Source organism: Geotrypetes seraphini, chromosome 12, assembly GCF_902459505.1.
Source record: "Geotrypetes seraphini chromosome 12, aGeoSer1.1, whole genome shotgun sequence".
NCBI lineage: Eukaryota > Metazoa > Chordata > Amphibia > Gymnophiona > Dermophiidae > Geotrypetes > Geotrypetes seraphini.
Genome location: NC_047095.1, coordinates 96,746,586 through 96,771,542, shown reverse-complemented (window position 1 = coordinate 96,771,542; position 24,957 = coordinate 96,746,586). Strand labels below are relative to the sequence as shown.

Genomic DNA, 24,957 nt, shown 5'->3' with positions numbered 1-24,957 from the left:
AATGGCACCATTTTGTCTCAGCAAATGCGAGCAGAGCTGCCCAATGTTATAGCCTACCGTGTGACCCCTGAGGAAGCCATCAACATGGCGAAACGGGTCCCGTTGCGCATAACACAATCGATCTTTTTACAACAAAAAAGATGTCACAAATTTTTATAAGCACATTAGCACTTTATTTGAATGCTTTGCACTAATTTATTTAAAACACTATGAGCTCAATGAAAGATACCCCTGACCTGCATTAGCTGTTGGAACAATCGTTCATGATTTGACAGCGCAGGTGTCTGAGAGCTCTAAGACAAAAATAGTGTTGCTGGATTCTATAAATGAACACCGTTATTGGTGGCGACCTTTAAAGCGGCCACCAATTGTGTGTCAATCGTGCAATGGTACCATTTAGAGAATCGTGCTTCAGGCAAAAAAGGTAGGTACCAGAAATATAGACCAGGGTTTTCAAAGCCTATATTTCTTGTGACTAATTTTGACGTGAATCACACCTCAGGAGGCACCTAACACTACTTCCAGCGTTAGCCACACCTACAGTGGAATTAAGCACCGGTAGGCACATCCAGAGGTGTGATTCTGGCACCATTTTTTTGGGCACCAGTAGGTGCCTTGTAATTTCTCTTAAGTCCAATTTTAAACAGCAATTTTGGACTTAACTTGTTTGATTGAAGCTTTTACCACATTGAGAATAATCTTAAGTGTGGATTCTTTCATGGATCCTGAGTTTACTTTTTTCATTGAAGCTTTTATCACATTGAGAACATCTATATGGTTTTTCTCCAGTGTGGATTCTTTCATGGATCCTGAGTTTACTTTTTTCATTGAAGCTTTTAGCACAATGAGAACATGTATATGGTTTTTCTCCAGTGTGGATTCTTTCATGGATTCTAAGGTGGCTTGTATGATTGAAGCATTTATCGCATTCAGAACATTTATATGGTCTTTCTCCAGTGTGGATTCTTTCATGAACTCTAAGGCTGCTTATATAATTGAAACATTTATCACATTGAGAGCATTTATATGGTCTTTCTCCAGTGTGGATTCTTTCATGCGTTCTAAGATTATTTTTTTCATTGAAGCATTTATCACATTGAGAACATTTATAAGGTCTTTCTCCAGTATGGATTCTTTCATGCGTTCTGAGATTATTTTTTTCATTGAAGCTTTTATCGCACTGAGAACATTTATATGGTCTTTCTCCAGTGTGGATTCTTTCATGCGTTCTGAGGTTATATTTTACGTTGAAGCTTTTATCACACTGAGAACATTTATATGACTTTTCTCCAGTATGGATCCTTTCATGTATTTGGAGGTTATGTTGAGTGTAAATGTCACCATATTTAGAACATGTATATTGTTTCTCTTCACTGTGGATTTTCTCATGAGTTCTAAAAGTACTTATCTGATTGAAGCTTTTATCACATTCAGAACAATTATATGTTTTTTCTCCAGTATGGATTATTTCATGAATTCTAAGGTTATTTTTCTGAATGAAGCTTTTATCACATTGAGAACATTTATATGGTTTCTCTCCAGCATGGATACTATCAAGAATTTTTAGGTTAATTTTTTGATGGAAACTTTTATCACATACTGGATATTTAAATAGCTTTGCTTCCTGGAGGTTCATTTCATGCACTTGTTTCTTTCTAGTATTGGCTAATTCACAACTTTTCAGATGAAATATCTTACTCAAGCTTGTATTACGTACAGAACATTTTGATGGTTTTTGCTCTTTGTGAACTTTCTGATGAATTATAAGTTGTAATTTATATGTAAAACATTTTTCACATTCACTACATTGGAATGACTTGTGTCTGGGAATATTTTTTTCTCCTGTCATGTTTGAATTCTCATATAATCTTTCCTCACTTGCAGTGTTCTGAAACAGGCTCCGATTGAGGGTCTGATCTTTTGCAAGATTAGAGAAATGATTGAAATTTCTGTCTTGCTCAGTACATGCATTGGGTCTGTCTCTATTCTGAAGTTTTTCTTTCATTCTGGGCAGTGTAACTTTATTCATACCTCCCACACAATCAGCTAAAAGATCTGTGCTGTCTCTGGATGTGTCTTTATGTTTCCTTTCCTCCATCTGCTGCCCATCTCCCTCTCTCATTCTCTTCCTAAATCCATTATCTGTTGGATAAAAATGAGAGTTATGTACACAAATTATACGGTTATTGGTAATTTTTAAGAGAGATTTGCTTTGCTAAGTCTCCATAGGTCACATAACAAAAATGATGTTGCACAGATATGTACATGTGGGCAATAGCACAGCAACAGAAAGACAGACTATTCTGATCTCATTCACTGGTTCTGGACATTTCATCCTCTTCTAGTCTCTGTATTCTGATTAGATAAACAGTATGCTTGCTAATTCTGATTATCTCATTGCAAGCATGTTACTACATCTCCCTTACCACACTTTGCTAATGTTGGCTTGCTTATTGCATGTATCTTACTATATCTTTTGTATTGTGTTCTCTGAATAAGAAATTTTATCATCTGATTGCCCGCATGGTACTCTACCTTCCATATTGTATTTGCTAGAGGAGCAGACTATGCTTGTTAATTTCATCTTATTGATTTCATTTGTTTAGATACATTGCCAAATACAACAATGTGTTAAAACGGTTTACACTTTAAAAAAAAGTAATACAACAAAATACATAGCATATCAGTAATAAAATATTCATAATTTCCAGCATCAAGAACAAAATATTCAATAGTTAAATTAAAACAACCAATTTTTGACATCAAAATTATGACAATCAGTATAAAGACTGATTACATTCTTACCTTGCTAATAGATAGGTGTGTCATTCTGGATAAGGGAGTAATATCCCAGTGCTCACGAGCCGTGCAGAAGGAATCCACTCCAGTTTTTTAATCCTTCCTACTTCACCAGAGAGCTCTGCTGCCCCTTTCAGTTTGTTCCAAAGCAGGTGAAAGCCCCCTATAGAAACACATGTGAAGGAGGGGTATGGGGAAACTCCCTGAAGGATAACTCTGTTCTGCTTTGAAATTATAACAAACATGTTAAACACTGACCAATCAAAACAGCGAAACAATCATGTCATACAAACATTTATGGCACTCAAATAATGTCCCGAAGTGTTCTAGTTATTACTATTCTGCAAACCAACTGTCAGGTTTGGATACAAACTTTCCAATTGAGACAGTAGACAGGTGCAGAAAATAAATGACAGGTGTGTCATTTTGGAGGCTCACCCTATCGACTAGAAAATATATTAGCAAGGTAAGAACATAATCTCTTTCTAGTGCAATAGGTGTGTCATTCTGCACAGATTGGACGTACAAAAGCAGTCCCAGAAATCTAGAGCGGACCACTGCACCAGCCCACAACATTGGAGGACCAAAGGCAGAGTCCTCCCTTGCCACCACATCCACTCTGTAAAACTTGGAAAATGTACAGAGTGGCCCAAGTTGCTGTCCTACAAATCTCTTTGGGGGGAGGGGGACCACACCCCTCGAGCTTCTGCCCATGAAGAAGCTACGCATCTAGTCGAATGCGTCTTTACAGAAACAGGGGACTGTTTACCACAAACAATATATGCTGATGACATGGCCCTAAGAATCCATCTGGAAATCAAGGCCTTGGAAGCTTGTACACAGTGTCTAGCTGGATATGTAAGCACAAAAAGATAGGCAGATAGCCAGAATTCATTGGTGACCTGAAGATATTGGAGGATCATTCTAACCTCCAACTTCTCCAGAATCCAGACCTTTTTTTTTAGTATCTGTGGACTGGAACGCCGGCATTCTGACTTCCCAATTGACACAGAACGCCAAAACAACCTTTGGCAAAATAAAGATGGAATGGTGCGCAAAGAGACTGCAGCTTCCGTAAATCTGAGGAATGACTCGCGACAAGAAAGGATCTGTAACTCCAAGACCCTTCTTGCTGAGGTTAATAGCCACTAGAAAAACAGTCAGATCCATCAAAGCCACTTCCTTCAGCATCTCGTATGGAGCCTGGCTGAGACCCTGCAAAACCATGTTAAGATCCCAAGAAGGGAATAGGGGTTTTACCGGGGGCCTGATACACAGTGATCACTTTAGGAATCTGGCTATGTTTGGATGAGATGCCACCGTAGTTCTTCAGTCTCGAGTCCTAAAACAAGATAGAACTGCTACTTAGACTCTAAGGGATGCCACTGTCAGTCCCTTGTCAAGGCCAGCCTGGAGAAAGGCTAACACCACAGAGCCTGAAGCAGAGAAAGGTTCTTCCTTTTCCTTGATACACCAAGGCTGGAAGGTTTGCCACATCTTAGCATAGGCAGAGACCATGGTTGGCTTTTTAGATCCAAGCAGAGTAGCAATGACTATCTCTGAGTATCCCTTGCACGCTAACACCTTGCACTCAAGAGCCAAGCCATAAGAGCAAAGCGATCGGTATCTTCTAGTCAACAGTCCCTGAGAAAGGAGGTCCAGCTGCTCTCACACCCTGAGGCTGGTACATGTCTGAAGGCAAACTAGATCTGCATACCATGGTCTGCGTGACCAACCTGGAGTCACGAGAATGACCTTTCCCCAATGGCTTCTAATCCTGTGGAGGATCCTTCCTATTATGGGCCACGGAGGGAACACAAACAGCAGCTTTCTCTGTGGCCATAGCTGGACCAGAGCTTCCAGACCACGTTTCCGGGCTCGGACTTTCGACTGAAGAATTTGTCTGCCTTCTTGTTTTGTGCTGTTGCCATGAGATTGAACTTCTGGAGACCCCAGCGACAAACAAAGGTTTGGAAGGCTGTGGTCTGTAAATTTAGGAATGTGCAACTAGGCCTCTGAAAAATCCAGAGAGGCTAGAATCTCTCCAGGCATGACCATCGTTATAACTGACTGAACTGACTCCATGTGAAAGCACGGGAACTCCGAGTGCTGCATTGATGTAAGGTCCAGAATGGGTCTCCAATCGTCTGAGCCTTTCTTTGCAGCACAGACTCTATGGCCTGAACTGTGGCTTCAACCCTGCTTACTTTTTATGGTCGTCAGAGAGTCCACACCAGTCTGTTAAGGGCTGGGTGAATTCCAACTTGTAACTGCTGTGAATGATTTCCAATACCCAACTATCTGATGAGATCTGTGCTCAGGCCTGCACATAGCCCGAGAACCGTCTCCCTATTTTCAGGGGAACTGCTCCAGACCTGGCTTCATTGTGCCTTTTTGGAAGTTGATGCAAGATCCTTGGAAGGATCTCTGAGAGGTGGATCTTCCTGAGTACTGCCAAAAATGCTTGAATCCACGAACATTAGAACACTCTGAACCTCTAGAGCAGGGGTGTCCAATGTCGGTCCTCGAGGGCCGCAATCCAGTCGGGTTTTCAGGATTTCCCCAATGAATATGTATGAGATCTATTAGCATACAATGAAAGCAGTGCATGCAAATAGATCTCATGCATATTCATTGGGGAAATCCTGAAAACCCGACTAGATTGTGGCCCTCGAGGACCGACATTGGACACCCCTGCTCTAGAGGTTCTCGGTCTGCTGTCAGGCAGTGATTTTGGTTGATGATCTGTCAATCTGGTAATGAGATTGTCCATTCTCATTCTGAACAACATCTGTCCCTTGAAAGGAAGCTTTGGTGAGAATAGCATTGCCTGATCCAGACCATTCTGCAGACTGAGATTGAATAAGCAGAAACTTTGCTTATTAATTTGATGTCAAAATCCACTCCTGCCAATAGGAGTTGGGGCGAAGGCTCATCACCCACCAGCTCCAGACCCCGCACCCTGGTATGACACAAAGGAAGCTGCAGTGGCTGCTTTTATTCCTAAGGCTAAAGCCTTGAACTGTTTGAGAATCACATCCATTCATCGATCCTGCATATCCTTTAATACTATGCCTTCTTCACTTAGTAGGGATGTGTGTTTGGTAACCTGCGCTACTAAGGCTGAGCGAACAGCTGGTGAATTCTGTGCCATCAGATACAGCCAAGCCATGGTCTTGACTACTTTAAGTGACCCTTCAGGAGAATCCCAATGCTCCATGACCAATATATTGATATCAGGATTCTAGGGAAATGAAGACGACTGGACTCATTATAGAGCAGGAGGGGGCCTGCTGGAAGTCCAAGTTTAACTCCCGCAGAGAATCATAAGAACATAAGAATAGCCTTACTGGGTCAGACTAAAAATCCATCAAACCTAGTAGCCCATTCTCACAGTGGCCAATCCAGGTCACTAATAGCTGGCCAAAAACCAAAGAGTAGCAATATTCCATGCTACCAATTCAGGGAAAGCAGTGGCTTCCCCCATGTCTTTTTCAATAACAGACTTTACTTCCAGGAAATCGTCCAAACCCTTCTTAAAACCAGCTACGCTATCTGCTCTTACTACAGCCTCTGGCAATGCATTCCAGAGCTTAACTGAGTACAAAAATATTTCCTCCTATTGTTTTTAAAAGTATTTCCCTGCAACTTCATCAAGTATCCCCTAGTCTTTGTAATTTTTGCCAGAGTGAAAAATCGATTCACTTGTACCCATCCTACTCAACTCAGGATTTTGTAGATTTCAATCATATCTCCCTCAGCCGTTCTTTTCCAAGCTGTTAAGAGTCCTAACCTTTTTAGCTTTTCCTCATACGAGAGGCGTTCCATCCCCTTTATCATCTTGGTTATTCTTCTTTGAACATTTTCTAGTGCCGCTATATCTTTCTCGAGATAAGGAAACCAGAATTGAATGCAATACTCCAGGTGAGGTCGCACCATGGAATGATACAGAGGCGTTATAACATTCTTAGTCTTGTTAACCATCCCTTTTTTAATAACTCCTAGCATCCTGTTTGCTTTTTTGGCCGCCACCACACATTGGGCGGAAGGTTTCATCATGTTGTCTACAACAGGGGTGCCTAAAAGATCGATTGCAATCAACCAGTAGATCAAAAGCCAATTCCCTTCACTCAGATCACATTCACTAACCAAAACTGTGAACACCCAGCTGGAGACCTGGGATTTACTCAGGCCATGGGCCTTGAACCTCACACCTGGTAACTTAAGAAAAATGAATTGTAATTACTATGAGATAAAAATGAAACTGTAAATCATTAGTAATATTCATTGTCTATGTGAAAATTTAAAAATACTCTACAGCACATAGCAAGGATTTTATTAAAAAGGAATTCTTGGCTCACCACTATTGGTATCCTTTTCTCTACCCTCCAGCTGGTTACTGACATGAACCTCTTCCATTTTCAAGATCTCTACTGTGGTGTCATCAGGGCAACCTTAACTGCCTGTAAGAAGAATGGGAAAATAAATTCAGGTTGTCCCTTTGGTTTTGCACAAGTTGGTTCAGGATGCCACAGCCTCTAGAATTGGCATTGCTTGTCAAAAACTGATATGATGGGAATTTTATGAATTCTGAAAATTCCTGGTTGATGGAGTTAAGGAAAATGAACCATGACATTCAATATATTCAACCTGGGTGCTACCAACATGGGTCTTCCAGTCTCCCTTCCCCTTGCTACTGTTAGTGGCTGGGTTACTCAATCTTCCTTTCTCCCAATATGGTTATCTGTGGTTCCCCCTTCTGTTACTTCCTTTGGAGACCTATCTGTCTCCACATTTGCTTCCAATGATGGGGAGAAGTCACTCTGATCTTCTCCCCCCTTCTTCTATTCCGTATCCATCCTGCTGATGCCATGTTGCTTCCTTCTATCCTAATTATTCATCCTTTTTTTTTTTTTTTTTTTTCTCTTGAAAATTTATTGAAAATTTTATCAAAATACAAAAAAAGGAGAGAAACAAACAATCAATATCAATACCATAATCGTGGAACAATAAATGAGTAAAAACAATTATTCAAGCACAACAGAAAATCGTTAGATACATATAATCAGAGGTAAAAATATTCTATGGTGTTGTGATAAGTAGCGGGAAGATATTCAAGGAAAGAAAAAAAAGTCAGGAGAGAAGAGGGAAAAGAAAGAAAAAGAAGGGTGATGACGGAGGGCGAAAGGTAAGTAAGAAAGCAACAAGGGGTGAGAAAGAGAAGAGAGAGTCCCCCAGAGGCCAGAAAGAGAGAGAGGAAGAAGTTGGAAAGAGAGATATAAGATATAAAAGACGTTAGGCATTAACTTATGAGCGGTAAGGCATTAGAGAGAATTCAGGTATTCGGTGAACTTAGCCCATTTAATATGGACTTTAGCGTTCAGGGGAATAGCAGCAGAGATCAGCATTTCACGCTTGTGTTGTAGTAGGACAGATTGGTACCAAAAGTGCACGTTTAAGGAATCAAACGATTTCCAGTTAGATAATATGAGTCGCAGAGCAACAATGAGAAGCGTGTTAAATAAGGCATAATGTGGTGCAGTTAAGTCGAGCAAAGGAGTCTCAGATTTCAATATGACCACTGTAGGAGAAAAATTGAAAGTAAAATTAAAAATTTTTTGAATAATTGACCAGACATCCGTCCAGAAGTTTTGTAAGCAGGGGCATTCCACAAGCATATGCAGTAAAGTACCTGGATGCAATTTACAGTTCCAGCATTTGTTAGCAGGCAGCAGACCTGAGACGTGTAGTTTTTGAGGCGTCCAAGTGGCTTTGTGATGTAGAAAGAACATGGATTGCATAGAGTTAGCAGATGGAATAGTTCGGATAGTTTTAGACCAAAAAACTTCCCATTGTTTATCTTGTAAATGGCAATTTAAATCTAATTCCCAAGAGTTTTGTACGGGGATATGAACGTCAGTTCGGGAGTTCAGAAGTATTTTATAGAGATGTGAAGCAACATGGCCTATTACTAGGAGTTTGGGAAACAGCGTAAGTATAGTAGGAGTTCTTAAGATTTTCAGCTGTAAGACTTTAGATTTTTTTATCATGGAGGTGAGTTGAAGCCATTGATAGAACGATGAGGCCGGAAGGGCGAATTTGGCTTGCAACTCCGAGAAGGTCAAAAGTTGTAGAGAGGGGGTACAGATGTCTATCAAGTATTGTATCCCAAGTCTGGACCATTGAGGCCAGATTATTGGTTTTTTATTTATTAGAAAAGACGAGTTATACCAAATGGAGATATATGCTGAAGTTCTGACGGGTATTTCTAATAGCTCATCGAATTCAAGGAGACAGGTAACAGATTGGGATATGATGGGGTTTACAGATGAAAGTAAAGCATCAGAAGTTAATAGCGGGGCCAACGTCAGATATGCCGGGTAGAGAGCACGTTCAAGTTGGAGCCATAGGGGGACGTAAGCATTCGAGGTGGAAAACCAGTGGGTGGTCTGTTGTACTATAAATGCCTTATGATAAGTTAGAAAATCTGGAAGAAAAACCCCTGCTTTGGTCTTTGGAGCTTTAAGTTTTTTAAGAGCTATTTTAGGCGGTTTGTTATTCCATATAAAGGTATTTATGTGTTTATCAATCAGTTTGTAAAAGTGAGGCGAGAATATGTGGGGGATCATGCTGAGTACGAAGTTAACTTTAGGTGCTACTACCATCTTGATTGTCTCTATCCTACCCCACCAGGAAAGGTGAAGGGGATGCCAAGATTGTATTAATGATTTAAGAATAGCTATGAGATTATCACTATTATGTTTAATAGTAGCAGGAAGGGATGTATAGAGGTTAATTCCCAAATATTTTATATGTGATGGAGACCAAAGAAGGTCAAATGATTGGATCAATTCAGGACGTGAATACTTGTTAAGAGGTAGTACTTCCGTCTTCTGCTTATTGATTTTGTAACCAGAAAATGAAGAGAAGACCTGAATTAGATTAAAGAGAGCAGGTAGGGATTTGTCTGGTTGGGTGAGATATAGTAAGACATCATCAGCATATGCTGAAAGTTTATATTCTGTTTTATTAAGCAGGATACCGGAGATATCTTTATGAGAGTTAATGGCTAAAAGAAGGGGTTCGAGGGCCAAATTGAAAAGATATGGAGAGAGGGGACATCCTTGACGAGTACCTCGCTGTAGGGTAAAAAAAGGCGACAGTATGTTGTTTGTAATAACAGAGGCTCTAGGATTAGAATAAAGGATTTTAACATATTCTAAGAATTTAGGAGGAAAACCAAACCATTGCATTGTTTGAAATAAGTGAGACCACTCTACTCTATCAAATGCTTTTTCAGCATCTAAAGAAAGAGCTATACAAGGTTCATGAGAAGAGTTAGCGATGGAATTTAAATGAAAAAACAGGCGAGAATTATCAGTAATGAGTCTGCCTGGCATAAAACCAACCTGATGTGGGGAAATAATTTTACTAATATGATGTTGCAGCCTAGAAGAGAGGATTGTAGCAAAGATTTTGTAGTCAACATTTAAAAGCGATATAGGTCTATAATTGGGGATTTGCTAGGGGTCTTTGTTGGGTTTAGGGATAACTGTGATAACAGCATCTAAAAAGTGACTGTTGGAGATCCTCTGGGGATTAAGAGAATTAAATAGAGACGTGAGTATAGGGGATAGTTTTTGTTGGAAGGTTTTGTAGAACTCTACCGTAAGCCCATCTAGGCCAGGTGATTTCCCAGAAGAGAGATGTTTTATAGATAGCACTATTTCAGAAACGTCAAATGATCTTTGTAGAGATTCACAATCCGATACGGTAAGTTTAGTAGAGTTCAAAGAAGTCAAAAATTGATTAATAATATCCGATTGATCAGGGGTATCTGAGGAATAGAGTTGAGAGTAGAAAGAATGAAAAGCCGCCGAAATAGAAGAATGAGAAGAAAGAAGTTGTCCAGTAGAGGTTTTTATCGTCGGGATCTGTACTTTAACTCTTTTTCTCTTAAGGTAATTAGCCAGCATTTTACTGCTTTTATTCATTTCTACGTAATATTTGGTAGAAGTAAAAAAGATATCTTGCTGTGCAGCAAGGCTAACTAACTTATTGTATGCATATTTCAATTTGTATATTTCGGGTAGAAGAGTTTTATCATTAGAAGCAAAGAAGAGTCGTTCTTGAATTATAATTTGAGATTCAATGTTAAGAAGTTCCTGCTTTTGTTGTTTTGTTTCATATGCTTGAATAGAAATTAACTCACCTCTAAGAGAGACTTTAAAAGCCTCCCATATAATTAGTGCATCCATTGATTCAGTCATGTTGAATAAAAAGAATTCCTCTATAAATTTAGTTAATCTTTGTTTAGTAGCGTCATTCATTAGCAGGGAATTAGACAACTTCCAAATAGGAGATTTGGTCGTATTAATGGAGGACCATTGCAGTTTGATAGATATCGGGGCATGATCTGAGACAACTATAGTATTAATCTTAGAGGCAGTTAGACATGGGATCAGCGAGGAAGAGATAAGAAAGTAATCGATTCTCGAATAACTACAATGAGGCGCGGAGAAGTATGTATAGTCCCTGTCGTCTGGGTGTTGTAATCTCCATGGTTCGGTAAGATTATAATGTTTAATAAGGGAATGTAGAGCAGAGGCAGCTTTAGTTGGGGTGATAGAGGAAGGAGAGTGTCTATCTAACCATATATCCAGAGGTAGGTTAAAGTCACCAGCAATAATAATAGGAAGAGGGTCGAAGTCTGAAACAGACTGAAAAAGTTGTGTAAAGAACTCAGGAGAGTCAATGTTTGGAGCATATACGTTAACAAGAAGTACTTCTTGCGAATAAATTTGTGCTTTAACTATTAACCATCTACCCTCTAAATCATGTTTAGATTCTAGGAGTTGGAGAGAGACATTTTTATGAGATAAGATTACAACACCATGTTTTCTGCCAGTTGCTGGAGATTCAGCAATGTAGTTTAGTCCATCTTTGGGGTTCAAAAAGTGGGAAGTATTGGAAATATGGGTCTCTTGTAAAAAAACAATTGAAGGTTTAAATTTTTTAAGATGAGTGAAAATTTTTTTCCGTTTGATTGGGTGTCGCAAACCGTTTACATTCCAGGATACATAATTGAGTGTGGCTAAGGCATTAGAGGTAGACATAATGCAAATAGGATATGTTTAAGCCTATACAATCATGACAATTAGAAGGAGGAGAGAAAGAGAGAGAAGAAAAGGTAGGCCTCCAGGGGACTATGTCAGAAGTAGGCATAGTGAGCAAGAGCTCAGCCAGGCGAGAATAATTGAGATATCAGGGGGAAGCAACAGAACAAGAGACGCTCAAAAACAGAAACATCCTCCAATAGGTATAACTAAGTATTCAAGAAAGCCAGACAGAGGAGAAAAGGGAAGACATAGAAAGAAGATTGGGAGTGGTGGGAACTAGTGATAACATAGTTCCAGTAGAAAATTAGTGTTGAGAAGTCTTAAGTTTGAAATGATTGTGAAAGCAATCTATTATAAGTATTGAAGAAGTGCGAGGTGGACAGAGCGTGATAATGAAAATAATCAGACAAGAAGATGTTAAGGAAGAAGCGTGGATTAATAATATCATCAAGTAAATAAAGTACCAGGAGATCAACAAAGAAAAGTATGAGCTAGTATATAAGGACAGGAATGTTTAAGAGTTGCAGAGAACCTACAGCATGAGAAGTAAGAGATAAATTCAAAGAAATGTGCAATGTAAAAAAGTCACATATAATTAAGCAGCGAAATGTTCAAACAATAATGAAAAGGTATATAATCATATTTTGTAGCAAGGAATATCATATATTAAGATTCACATATTATAGACCAATAAACAACATAAAGGAATGGAGAGAAAAAAAACAGTACATAGCAATCCCCCCCTTTTTTTTTTTTTTTTGTTGAAATATGAAACCGGTTTTTAAATCCATGAGTCAGTATGTTATGAAAAAGGAAAGATAATATATAGGAAGTATTAGCAATTCATTTTGTAGGATGAGTTCAATAAAAGATAATTACAGAAAGTATATAACTGAGTAAGTAATCAACAAATGCAGGTTGTATTCAGTAGTGTGGTGACAGGAAGCCAGTAAAGGGGCTTAAAAGAAAAACTGCACAGACTAATAACACAAGCAACTACAGTGTGATTTCTGAGAGTAGGAGAACAGAAGTGTAATTAATACAGAAAGACAGTAGTTGATAAGTTATACAAAAATATAAGCCATAGGGGACTAAGGAGGAAAATTCATTGAGATGCAAATAAATAAAGATCACAGAAAGTTAAGCAACAAGATGATTAGACATCAAATAAAAGGTATGAATTCATTTAACCAATCTGTGATTACACAAAATTATAGTACAATTAACATTGCAAACTGAGAGGGAAATCTATTCAGTATATAATAGCAAGCAATAGAGGGATGCAGGAAGAAACGTATTTCAGTTGAGGAACAGTACATTACAGCTTAAAAGTATGAAAAATGCTACAAAATTCATCAATTAGCATATTATGAAGGAGAAAATGATAAATAAGAAGCATTAATAATGTATAAGCTGCATACAGCAAGTATAAGACAATGTGAAAACAAGTATGAGAAATAACTGACAATAAAGAGGACATATGGGAGATTCAAAGGACTAATTGAATACTATTAAACACATTAGAGAGAGAGCAGGATATACAGAATTCATGCAATTTTGGACCGTAGTTAATGAGATGTAACAAATTCATTAGGAACATAAGGATGCTAGGGAATTATCCAAAGGTATTGAGGATATATATGTGCACATATAGTAACAAGATAGGGAAAATAAAGAATGCAGTACATTAATTCACAGTTGTATTAGTAAACCATAGAATACAAAAGGAGACTTAAAATCCAATATTAAAGAGTGAGATTATAAATGGGGATGAACAACTTATAAATTAAAACAATGAAGGGAAATGCAGTAACCTGAAAGATAGAGAAATTAAAGGAAAGAGTTGGGTTTACTTATAGCACCATTGTAATCTCACAGTAGACTGGGGAGAGAATCTAACAGTCAGGATAGAGCAGCAATACGAACATTAGCAATTAGGAAATCAAAAAGTGTGAGGTTAGTCAATGCAGTAATTCAAAACAGGGTAATAGCCTTCAAGTTGGAGATAAAGAAAGGCAGGAGTATTGTGCATTATAAGTGGAAACAGTAAGCAATACCAGAGAGTATAACAGCAGTAAAAAGCCCCGAAGGTAGGGAAAATGCAGAAACAAATCAATGCAAAAAATCATTTAAAGAAAGAAGACATAATATTAAAAAGTACAAAGTGAGAAGACAATTATGGAGAAATAAATCAGTTGGATAATGAAAAAAAAAGCTTTTTAGTAATTAACAGTACTTGTGCTGGAAGTCCTCAGGCAGGGCAGGAGCCATTTTGTGTAATGAAAACACGAGGACAGGGAGTAAAGCAAAATAAGGGGAAAGAGTTCTCAGCAAGTTAAACAGATCTCGCAGTAGTTCAATATGTGGAAACCGAAACCAAATGTCTGCTTCAAACAGAGTTAACCATTAAGCAGAAGAACAGTAAACAGCTTCAAATCAGAGTCAGGAGACATCGAGGTGTCTGCAGTGGCAAGAAACACTGACACTTGCAGAAAACATGGATCCAGTGAGAGAGGAGAAAGCAGGCACTTTCAGGAGTTTTTTGACTGAGTCTGATCCAGGTAGGCTTGCAGGAGTTCAGGTGAATCAAAGACTTTAGTGGAATTATTTAAGGTAACAACCATCCGTGCCGGATACTGGAGACCATAGCGTGCGTTGAGGGATTTCAGTCGTGGTCTTAATGCAAGGAATTATTTTCTTTTTCTAGCAGTGGTTTTTGCAAGATCAGGCACAATTAGTATCTTCCGTCCGTCGATGTTCAGTCCAGGGTGATTCTTGGCCGCAGTGAGGATTTGTAGAGCCTGTGGAAAGCGAAGGAATTTGGCTACCACCGGGCGTGGGGAAGACTGATTGAGGCGCATATGAGAGGGAACACGGTGAGAGCGCTCGATGTCCAGCTCGCAGTCAGGGTCCATATTTAATACCTTAGGTAGCCATTTCTTAAGGAATTCAGTCATATCAGACCCTTCAATATGTTCCTTTAAGCCAATGATTCTTAAATTATTGCGTCTGCTTCGGTTAGTAATATCCTCGAGGTCTTGTTCAAGCTTTTTTATACGCTTGTCAGTGAGATCTTGAAATTGAGCTGACTCCAAGGCAGCAGAGTCTGCACGGGATTCAAGCTTTTCAATTCTCAGTTGAAATTGTGTCAGAGAGGAGTTGATCTCAGCAAGATCATCTTTTAACTCTTTTGTAGTTTCAAAATGTTTTGTGGTCAATTCCCTAAGGGCTCTGATTTCTTCCAGCATAACATCATTTGAGGTGGCAGACTTTTTCTCAGGAGCCATTTTCTCCGGTGTCAGAGGATCCTGTTTGGTCCTTTTCAAACTAGCAGTGGAGCTAGGAGAAGTATCCATTTTACATGGTTTAGAAGCTGACATGTTTAACTTTTGAAAAAAGTAGATGAGAAGTCCCAAAAAAAATGAGAAAAGATGTCAGGCAGTCAATAATCTAAGTAGAGAGGGAGGAGAGAGAGATTCAAGCATCCATCTTGTCTGTGGCTTAGACACGCCCCCCCCCCCTAATTATTCATCCTGATCCTATTAGGGGCCATCTTTCCTGCAGCCTCTTCCAATAAGACCATTCTGCTTGTCTCTCTAACTGGAAGCACCGCATTGCTCACAAAGAATAAAAATTGCAAGCTATTGGATAAGAGGAAGGTTTAGCATTTGGGGGCAGCACTGAGAGAGGTCAGAGAAAGTGAGATATAAGGAAGATTATAAAAACTGATAAACCACACCGTGGTTGAAGAAACTGCACCGGTTACCTGTGCGATCATGCATTATTTTCAAAACTTTAACATTGGTGTTCAAGATCATTTACCATGGGATTCCTTGGTATCTGTCACAAATCATGGCACTCTATCGACCGCTCAGAACTTTGCATTCTGTGGGTGCTATAAGTTTGTCATTGATGGACTTCACAAAAATGCATTATGAGAGCAGAAGAACTTCTGTTATTTCCATCATGGGAGTAATGCTGTGGAACAAATTAACTGGACCACTGAGGGCTCTATCTGATATTCAGATGTTAAAAAAAATACTTAAAACTACTCTATTTTTAGAAACATTTCAATAAATGATATGTTGTTTAATGTTGGTTTTAAGATGTTTTTGTGAGGATTTATGAAATGATAATGAAAGGAACAGACTCAGTAGATAAGGACAGGTTGTTCACCATCTCCAAGGTGGGGAGAACGAGAGGGCACTCTCTTAAAGTTAAAAGGGGATAGATTCTGTACAAATGTAAGGAAGTTCTTCTTCACCCAGAGAGTGGTGGAGAATGGGAATGCTCTTCTGGAGTCTGTTATAGGGGAAAACACCCTCCAGGGGTTCAAGACAAGGCTAGACAAGTTTCTGCTGAACCGGAATGTACGCAGGTGAGGCTGGTCTCGGTTAGGGCACTGGTCTTTGACCTGGGGGCCGCAGCGTGAGCAGACTGTTGGGCGCGATGGACCACTAGTCTCACCCAGCAGTGGCAATTCTTATGTTCATTTGTGTATAAGTCGTGTTTGTTTTATTTTACATATGTTACTTTTATAATGCCTCTTAGGAATAGGCGGCTGACAAATTTTTTAAATGAATAAAAGATGAAAGACATTAAGTGTTGATAGATAACAAAAGGAAGGAACAGAGAGACAGAAAAATGCTGGGGGAGAAAAAGGGAAAGAGAAGGAATAAAAGCCAAAAAGGCGGATCTAATAAGAAAAGTAGAAATAACACATTATCCTTGTAACAAAGGTTAGAAGCAGGGGTAGTGATAATTACACCTCATTCTAACAGCGCCTGAGCCAAAGGAGGTGTCTTTCTTGTAGAAAATGTTTACATTACCCCATTTCTAGCTTTAAGCTACATCATCTGTTTCCCACAGTTCCTCACATGTGCCTGTGGAGGTCAGATTTCCTCTTTTCTCAAATCGGATTAAAATGTCAGGCTTGACATTGTGGGAGCCTGTTATATGAAAAAGATGGAAAGATTAGGTTCTTACCTCAGTAATCTTATTTCTAGTAGATATTCCTGAACACTTGGGTAGTCAACCTCTTCTCATGAGAACTCTTGTAGAGAGCTTCATTTGCTCCTCCCATCCCTCTGGGCTATCTTTCAACTGCTCTGCTGCTACTATTTTGGTTTTTTGCAGGTACTTGTGAATTGGATTGGCCTCCGTAAAGACAGTCAGTCCTGAAGAGGAAACACAAGAAGGGGTACATGGACTCTTCCCAAGAAACATATCTGTTCTACTCACATCAAACATATAATAGATAACCAGATTAAACCATTTGCAATGTATAATAAGGTGAAAAACAAAGAAGACACCAACTTGAGCATAAATTGCACAAGTGTGTGGGAGATTTGTACAGATACATAGTAACATAGTAACATAGTAGATGACGGCAGATAAAGACCCGAATGGTCCATCCAGTCTGCCCAACCTGATTCAATTTAAAATTTTTTTTTTTTTTTTTTCTTCTTAGCTATTTCTGGGCAAGAATCCAAAGCTTTACCCAGTACTATGCTTGGGTTCCACCTGCCGAAATCTCTGTTAAGACTTACTCCAGCCCATCTACACCCTCCCAGCCATTGAAGCCCTCCCCTGCCCATCCTCTACCAAGCAGCCATACACAGACACAGACCGTGCAAGTCTGCCCAGTAACTGGCCTTAGTTCAATATTTAATATTATTTTCTGATTCTAAATCTTCTGTGTTCATCCCACGCTTCTTTGAACTCAGTCACAGTTTTACTCTCCACCACCTCTCTCGGGAGCGCATTCCAGGCATCCACTACCCTCTCCGTAAAGTAGAATTTCCTAACATTGCCCCTGAATCTACCACCCCTCAACCTCAAATTATGTCCTCTGGTTTTACCATTTTCCTTTCTCTGGAAAAGATTTTGTTCTACGTTAATACCCTTTAAGTATTTGAACGTCTGAATCATATCTCCCCTGTCTCTCCTTTCCTCTAGGGTATACATATTCAGGGCTTCCAGTCTCTCCTCATACGTCTTCTGGCGCAAGCCTCCTATCATTTTCGTCGCCCTCCTCTGGCCGCCTCAAGTCTTCTTACGTCTTTCGCCAGATACGGTCTCCAAAACTTAACACAATACTCCAAGTGGGGTCTCACCAATGACCTGTACAGGGGCATCAACACCTTCTTCCTTCTACTGACTACGCCTCTCTTTATACAGCCCAGAATCCTTCTGGCAGCAGCCACTGCCTTGTCACACTGTTTTTTCGCCTTTAGATCTTCGGACACTATCACCCCAAGGTCCCTCTCCCCGTCCGTGATATCAGCTTCTCTCCTCCCAGCATATACAGTTCCTTCCTATTATTAATCCCCAAATGCATTACTCTGCATTTCTTTGCATTGAATTTTAGTTGCCAGGCATTAGACCATTCCTCTAACTTTTGCAGATCCTTTTTCACATTTTCCACTCCCTCTTTGGTGTCTACTCTGTTACAAATCTTGGTATCATCTGCAAAAAAGCACACTTTTCCTTCTAACCCTTCAGCAATGTCACTTACATACATATTGAACAGGATTGGCCCCAGCACCGAACCCTGAGGGACTCCACTAGTCACCTTTCCTTCCTTCGAGCGACTTCCATTAACCACCACCCTCTGGCGTCTGTCCGACAGCCAGTTTCTGACCCAGTTCACCACTTTGGGTCCTAACTTCAGCCCTTCAAGTTTGTTCAACAGCCTCCTATGAGGAACTGTATCAAAGGCTTTGCTGAAATCCAAGTAAATTACATCTAGCATATGTCCTCGATCCAGCTCTCTGGTTACCCAATCAAAAAATTCAATCAGGTTCGTTTGGCACGATTTACCTTTTGTAAAGCCATGTTGCCTCGGATTCTGTAACCCATTAGATTCAAGGAAATACACTATCCTTTCTTTCAGCAACACTTCCATTATTTTTCCAACAACTGAAGTGAGGCTCACCGGCCTGTAGTTTCCTGCATCATCCCTGTGACCACTTTTATGAATAGGGACCACATCCGCTCTCCTCCAATCCCCAGGAATCACTCCAGTCTCCAGAGATTTGTTGAACAAGTCTTTAATAGGACTCGCCAGAACCTCTCTGAGCTCCCTTAGTATCCTGGGATGGATCCCGTCTGGTCCCATCGCTTTGTCCACCTTCAGTTTTTCAAGTTGCTCATAAACACCCTCCTCCGTGAACGGCGCAGAATCTACTCCATTTTCTCGTGTAACTTTGCCAGACAATCTCGGTCCTTCTCCAGGATTTTCTTCTGTGAACACAGAACAGAAGTATTTGTTTAGCACATTTGCTTTCTCCTCATCACTCTCCACATATTTGTTCCCAGCATCTTTTAGCCTAGCAATTCCATTTTTTATCTTCCTCCTTTCACTAATATATCTGAAAAAATTTTTATCTCCCTTTTTTACATTTTTAGCCATTTGTTCTTCCGCCTGTGCCTACCCCCTAAGATACTGCAATGCGGTAGTTGCCGCCTCTATTCTTGCCAAGATAGGACCAAAGAAACAAGATGTCTGAATTTTCAGGTCTTACGGAAGCAGGTGAATTCACAGCCGACAGGAACGGGCTTAAGAAATAGTGTATGTCTACTAGAATGAAGATTACCGAGGTAAGAACCTAATCTTTCCTTCCAGTACGGACACTCTATTCCTGAACATTTGGGATGTAACAGAGCAGTCCCTCAAACTTAGGGTGGAACAGATGAGCCTGCCGCCAGAATCAAAGAACCAAATGCATAGTCCTGTTTGGCTGCCTCATCTACTCTGTAAAACTTTCGGAATGTATGCAGAGAATAAAAAGTGATGGCTCAACAGATTCTTTTGGGGAAACCACAGAAAATTCCACCCATGAGGAATTAATGCTTTTCATGGAATGCGCCTTCACAGATATAGGCGGATGCTTCCCTCTTAAGAACATAAGAATAGCCTTACTGGGTTAGACCAATGGTCCATCAAGCCCAACAACCTGTTCTCATGGAGGCCAATCCAGGTCACTAGCACCTGGCTAAAACTTAAACAGTAGCAACATTCCATGCTACCGATACAGGGCAAGCAGATGCTTCCCCCATGTCTTAACAACAGACTATGGACTTTTCCTCAAGGAATTTGTCCAAACCTTTCTTAAAACCAACTACGCTATCTGCTTTTACTACAACCTCTGGCAACGCATTCCAGAGCTTAACTATTCTCTGAGTGAAAAAATATTTCCTCCTATTGGTTTTAAAAGTATTTCCCTGCAGTTTCATCAAGTGTCCCCTAGTCGTCGTAATTTTTGACAGAGTGAAAAATTGACCCACTTGTACCCATCCTACTACACTCGGGATTTTGTAGACTTCAATCATATCTCCCCTCAGCCGTCTCTTTTCCAAACTGAAGAGCCCTAACCTTGTTAGTCTTTCCTCATATGAGAAGAGTTCTATCCCCTTTATCATCTTGGTCGCTCTTCTTTGAATATTTTCTAGTGCCACTATATCTTTCTTGAGATAAGGAGACCAGAATTGAACACAATATTCCAGGTGAGGTCGCACCATAAAGCGTTACAGAGGCATTATAATATCTTTAATCTTGTTAACCATCCCTTTTTTAATAATTCCTAGCATCTTGGTTGCTTTTTTGGGCGGAAGGTTTCAAAGTATTGTTTACAATGACACCCAGATCCCTTTCTTAGGTGCTAACCCCCCAAGGTGGACCCTAGAATCCGGCAACTGTGATTTGGGTTAAGCATCACTTTGCATTTGTCTACATTAAAATTTTATTTGACCAGCCTTCCAATTTCCTCAGGTCTGCCTACAATGTTTCACAATCCGCATATGTTTAAACATAGAAACATAGAGTCTGACGGCAGAAAAGGGCCGACGGCCCAACAAGTCTGCCCACTCAAGAACTCTCCCTCCTCCCTCCCTCCATCTTTTAAGCATTCCTCTGGAGCGACCCCACCTGTCTGTCCCATCGTCCTTTGAAGTCGAGTGTGGTTCTGGCCTCGACTACCTGACGTGGAAGACCATTCCATCGATCAATTACCCTTTCGGTGAAGAAATACTTCCTGGTGTCCCCATGAAATCTTCCCCCCCTGAATTTTAGCAGATGCCCTCTTGTAGCCATGGGACCCGTAAGACAAAATATTTCTTCCTCCACATCAATACGGCCCGTGACGTATTTGAATGTTTCTATCATGTCCCCCCTTTCCCTGCGCTCTTCGAGAGAATATAAGTGCAGCTTGCTCAAACGTTCTTCTTATGGGAGATTCTTTAGTCCTGAGACCATCCTAGTGGCCATTCGCTGAATTGACTCCATTCTCTTCACATTCTTTTGATAATGTGGCCTCCAAAACTGAATACAGTACTCCAGGTGAGGTCTCACCATTGATCTGTACAAAGGCAGTAGCACTTCAGGTTTACGACTGATAAAGCTCCTTCTGATGCAGCCCAGCATTTGTCTAGCTTTTGCTGTTGCTTTCTCCACCTGATTCGCAGCTTTCATATCTTCCCGGATGATTACTCCTAAGTCCCGTTCTGCTGCAGTTCTGGTTAGGTTTTCATTAAGGGTGTATGTTCTGCATGGATGTCTGCTACCAAGGTGCATAACCTTGCATTTTATGGCATTAAAATTCAGTTGCCAAGTACTGGACCATTGTTCTAGTAAAAGTAGGTCCTGCTCCATAGCGCTGGGCATTATTGCGCTATCAGGTTCTGCTGCGCTGCCTATACTGTTGCATGGTTTAGCGTCATCGGCGAATAATGTAATTTTACCTCGAAGTCTCTGAGGCAGATCACTTACAAAGATATTGAATAGTATTGGGCCCAAGACCGAGCCCTGTGGTACTCCACTGGTCACGTCTGACGTTTTTGAGGGAATACCGTTTACCATTACCCTTTGGAGTCTACCACTAAGCCAGTCTTCCACCATGCAATCAGTGTTTCTCCTAGGCCCATCGCGTTCATTTTGTTCAGTAACCTACGGTGTGGGACACTATCAAAAGCCTTACTGAAGTCTAAATACACGATGTCCAGGGACTCTCCCTTATCCAGTTTCTTTGTTACCCAGTCAAAGAAGTTTATCAGATTGGATTGACAAGACTTTCCCTTCGTAAAGCCATGCTGGTGGGGATCCCTTAGTCCTTCATCAACCAGAATCATGTCCAATCTGTTTTTGATCAACGTTTCCATAAGTTTACATACAATTGATGTGAGACTCACTGGCCTGTAATTTTCGGCCTCTGACCTTTTTGTGGAGTGGGATAACATTTGCAGTTTTCCAATCCAAGGGAACTTTTCCCTTTGTTAGGGAAAGATTAAAAAGCTCAGCCAACAGTTCTGCCAGAATATCTCTCAATTCCCGAAGTACTCTGGGGTGTAGATTATCCAGGCCCATGGCTTTGTTCACCTTTAGCTTTGATAGTTCGTGGTAGACATTGCCCGCGGTAATTGCAAAGTCCCGAAATGGGTCCTCTGAGCACCATTTTGTCTGTGGCTGAGGTCCGGATCCTGGCGCTTTGCAGGTGAAGACTGAGCAGAAGTAGTTATTGAGTAGTTCTGCTTTGTCTGCGTCAATGAAGTTGCCGTCAGATTTCCTTAGGCGCACAATACCGCTTGAGTTCTTCTTCCTGTCACTAACGTACTTAAAAAAGGATTTATCCCCCTTTTTAACATGTCTTGCCAAATTTTCTTCCATTCGGAGTTTGGCCTCCCTGACTGCCGTTTTAACATTTCTAAATTTTGCCAGATAGGTTTCTTTAGCTTCCGGCCGTTGCGAATGTTTGTAGGTTACGAATGCTTTTTTCTTTTGCTTTACTAGTTCTGAGATCTCTGCTGAGAACCACTTCAGTCTGTTTTTCCTGTGCCGTTTGCTCACAGTTTTTATGTATATGTTGGTTGCTTCTTGCAGGGTTGATTTCAGAGCTGACCATAGCACCTCCACACTGTCTGTCGTGCTCAGGTTTTGCAGTGCTGTGTAGACATCAGTGTTCCCGCTAAGCTGCGCTGGCCTGCGCTTGCGCACAAAATATTACCTCGCAGCGCACAAGTTTATCGTCACAGCGCACACAGTGTAGAGCACAGTTCTTCAACCGCCGGTCCGCAAAAAAATCTTGCCGGTCCGCGAAGGATTCGGTCCCCGCCGCAACGAAAGGCCGGCGTCAGCTGACTTGCAACTTCCTGTTGCAGTCGCGGTGCCTGGACTCCTGCCTTCGCCGGGACTCCTGCCTTCCACCGCGTTTGCCTCCTGCCTTGTCTCCGCACCTCCAGACCAGCAGCGGCAGCTCTGTATATTTTTAACTTCGGCACAGAGCTGCCCCTAATCAATAGTTTAGCGCGGTTTCATGAGGCAGCTTCGGGGCCTTTGCTATGCCGGCCCGCTTCGATGATGCGATGTGGGCCGGCCTAGCAAAGGCCCCGAAGCTGCTTCATGAAACCGCGCTAAACTATTGATTAGGGGCAGCTCTGTGCCGAAGTTAAAAATATACAGAGCTGCCGCTGCTGGTCTGGATTCTTGGCCCACTGAAGGAGGGCAAAGAGCAGCTGTCCTGAAGGTTTCCCTTCCTCTCGCCTTTGCAGGTCCCTTTTTTCCACCTTTTTTTTTTTCTTCTTCAAACGGCAACGGGCCCCAGCATCGACATCAATCAAGTAAGTTCCACTGTTCCTTGCAAGCGGTTCTGCTCGGCCAAAGCTTCCCCTCTGACATGAGCCACCTCAGGGGAAAGAAAGTGACCCGCAAAGGTAAGGGGAAGGGGGCAGATAATGGAAGTTGGAGGGGGGGAGAGAGAAGGAGCAGATGATGGAATGGAGGAGATGAGAGAGAGAAGGGGACAGATGATGGAAGTGAGAAGAAGGGAGAGAGAGCAGAAGGCAGATGGATGTCAGTTGAGAGGGGAGAGCAGATGCTGAATGGAAGTGGGGAAAGAACACATACTGGATGGAAGGAGATAAATAAAGGGGGAAGAAAATAGTAAGATAATGGAGGGGTGAGGGAAAGGGGTGACAAGCTTTCCCCACTCCCTTTGCAGCAAGGGAAGGAATGAGAGAGAGAGAGGAAGACATTGCACATGGGGGGTGGAGTAGAGAGGAAGAAATGCTGTGCAGTGGTGGGGAGAAAAAAAAGAGTGCACTTTGTGTAGTTTAATTTTGTGATTACCATTGTGTATTATTAATAAGATTATATTGTATGTCTATGAAAAATGAATGGAAGAAATGGTGTATACAATTAGTGCTATTATTATGGGGGTGAGGTCAAGGGAGGAGCTTGGACAGGTCTGGGGTAGGGGTCTAAGGTGCAGCTTTTGGGCCTCCCAAACAAAAAAGCGTTCCGCTGCCTATGTATACTGTGTTCTTCAGTGGAGTCTGGCTGGTACTTGACAACAGTTTGGGGCCAGATACTAATCGGGTTAAATAGGGAGGATAGCTCTACCAGCATTGGATCCTTGTATCTAAACAGTTAAGACAGGTTAAATGATTAGTAAAATAGCCCTTCCATCTGCAATGAAACCTACTCATGCTTGAAATAGAATAGTTAATATCACCTGGCCGAAAAGAGACAGGGCTGAAGTTTATGTGGCTGAGAATACATATCAGTTTCATAAGCAAATCCCATGTGTTCTTTATGCCTTAGAGAGTTTCCCTTTGTAAATTTTCCTGTTACACTATACGGACTAGAGTATGTCCCCATGAACCTACAAATCTTAAATTCAGTTCCATAACTGGCCTGGAACTTAAGCTGGCCTGATGCCTTGACAACATATTTATTTGGCTCATAACTTGCTGGCGCCCGATATTTTTAGCTCACAGTGAAAAAAGTTTGCTCACAACACCCGCCCGCTTAGAGGGAACACTGTAGACATAGTCCCCCATGCACTGAAAGTTAGCCCCTTTAAAATTTAGGACCTTGGTTGTTGTATTTGGCCTAGTGATTCCCGTCTTCAGATGGAACCACACCATGTTGTGGTCACTGGATGCCAAAGCTTCTCCTACTGACACCTCTGTGACACTGTCCCCGTTGGCGAGGAGCAGGTCCAGGATCGCCTGATCCCTGGTGGGTTCCAGTACCATCTGTTTG

General features: G+C 41.1%; 1 protein-coding gene across 3 annotated transcripts in view; it reads right to left on the bottom strand.

Annotated features, from left to right (window-relative positions):
- Positions 1-268: 268 nt before the first annotated feature.
- LOC117346335 (zinc finger protein OZF-like) overlaps positions 269-24,957 on the bottom strand; it is an 82,971-nt gene continuing 58,282 nt past the window's right edge. Inside the window, exons 1-3 of one of the 3 annotated variants that reach the window (XM_033915731.1) lie at positions 16,905-17,176; positions 7,161-7,262; positions 269-2,142 (exon numbers count right to left, since the gene is read on the bottom strand). In XM_033915731.1, the coding sequence (XP_033771622.1) occupies positions 701-2,142; positions 7,161-7,218 (1,500 nt within the window). In that variant the 5' untranslated portion in view covers positions 7,219-7,262; positions 16,905-17,176 and the 3' untranslated portion in view covers positions 269-700. Of the gene's footprint in view, positions 2,143-7,160; positions 7,263-16,747; positions 16,818-16,904; positions 17,177-24,957 lie in introns of those variants that run through there. The other 2 variants (XM_033915734.1, XM_033915732.1) reach the window with 2 other exon arrangements.